The sequence below is a fragment of the Camellia sinensis genome, chromosome 5 (assembly GCF_055761805.1).
Source record: "Camellia sinensis isolate YWXY chromosome 5, ASM5576180v1, whole genome shotgun sequence".
Lineage (NCBI taxonomy): Eukaryota > Viridiplantae > Streptophyta > Magnoliopsida > Ericales > Theaceae > Camellia > Camellia sinensis.
The window spans coordinates 46,739,458-46,741,018 of NC_138965.1; the positions used below are offsets into that span (position 1 = coordinate 46,739,458).

A 1,561-nucleotide genomic window follows, 5' to 3' on the forward strand; every position below is an offset into this window, starting at 1 on the left:
GTCCTAATTTAATATTTAATTGTTCAAATTTTGGGACGTGACAATATGGACCTCAAATTCTTCATATTGTTCTTGAACTCTCTCAACTATAGATTTGCACTCATAGTTTTGAGTTCAATTACTCACCTAGAAGCTTTAATCTTCCAAATTCTAGCTAGTTCTTGAATGAATCTTCTCAATCTCCAAGCCTCCTACTTAATTCTCATACTTTGCCTCTACTCTCTCTCTAGAACCGTCTCTCACTCTCTCTCTAGAGTGTATTTCAAATTTTGAGCTCAAGAAAGGTGAGCTTAAGTGCAAATAGGCCTATATATATGCTAGCCTAATCAACCTTGATTAAGGTCAATTAATTGTGCCTATTTCAGTCAATTAAATCTAATTGATTTGATCCGAATCAATTTTTAATTAAATTTCATTGTAGACTCTAAAAATCATGCTAAGCGCAAAAATACAGTCAATTTTAGTTTCTGTCACCCCTACGGCCTTTAATTAAATTTTATAGCAGAAAATCAAACAGATTTTTCTACGATGAACAGATAGAAATTCAAAAACACATATAATCATATAAATGGCACTCAAAATCATATTAAGCACATAATCACGATCATAATTAATATTAATTAACATAACACATGACAGGGTTATCACAAAAGGTCTTGCTGATGAAGGGTATCATGCGGTTCGGAAAGAAGGAAAAGTTGGTACCTAGATTTGTGGGACTATCCGAGATCACTGAGAGGATTGGTAATGTGGCTTACAATTTATCCCTACCACCTACTTTAGCTATGATTCACAGCATGTTCCATGTATCTTTATTGCAAAAGTGTGTGCAAGACCCTTCCCAAGTAGTATCACCAGAGGTGTTGGAGATTAGTGACGATTTAATGTATGTGGTGCGACCGGTTACTATTCTAGACTGGGATGTAAAGCAGTTGCGGCGCAAGAAAGTGGACTTGGTGAAAGTGCAATGGAGCGAGGATGAGAATGATATCACTTGGGAATTGGAAGAGAAAGTTCGATGTATGCACCCGGAGCTTTTTGCTTAGTATTCTCTCCTATCGAATCTCGGGACAAGATTCTTTTGAGGTGTGTATATTGTAGCGACCTTGATTTTTTATAAGACATTTATTTATTTATTTATTATTATTACTTTATTTTATTTTATTTTATTTTTAGCTTTATTAATTGCGTGGATACATGATAATTTAATGTGATATTTAATTAATTTAATGTGATAGTTAATTATATATAATTAATCTGTATATTTATATATGTATATATATTTTGTATATATGTAAAAGGTGTTAAGGTGATAATAGGAAATTAGATTATGTAGGAAATTTAGTTAGGAAAATTAGGTTATCTTGTTCATGAGTGCTGCCACTAAAAAAGAATAAAAGAAAAAAAAAAGAGAGAGAAGGCTGAGAGAGAGAGACGGCAAAGAGAGAGAGAGAGAGAGAGAGAGAGAGAGAGAGAGAGAGATTGATCAAAGAAAATCAGAGAGTGCAGTCGAGAGAGAGACAGCGGAAGAGAGGAGAGGGGAGAAATAAAGAATCAGGGT

The 1,561-nt window shown here is 33.9% G+C and overlaps 1 protein-coding gene across 1 annotated transcript; it reads left to right on the forward strand.

Annotated features, from left to right (window-relative positions):
- Window positions 1-632: 632 nt before the first annotated feature.
- LOC145791386 (uncharacterized) lies at window positions 633-1,046 on the forward strand. The gene has a single exon (XM_082871738.1). The coding sequence runs from the start codon at window positions 633-635 to the stop codon at window positions 1,044-1,046; it is 414 nt and encodes a 137-aa protein (XP_082727864.1).
- The last annotated feature ends 515 nt before the right edge of the window (window positions 1,047-1,561 follow it).

Coding starts and splice junctions, on each gene's coding strand:
- LOC145791386 (XM_082871738.1), top strand. CDS start 633: ATGACAGGGTTATCACAAAAGGTCTTGCTGATGAAGGGTATCATGCGG.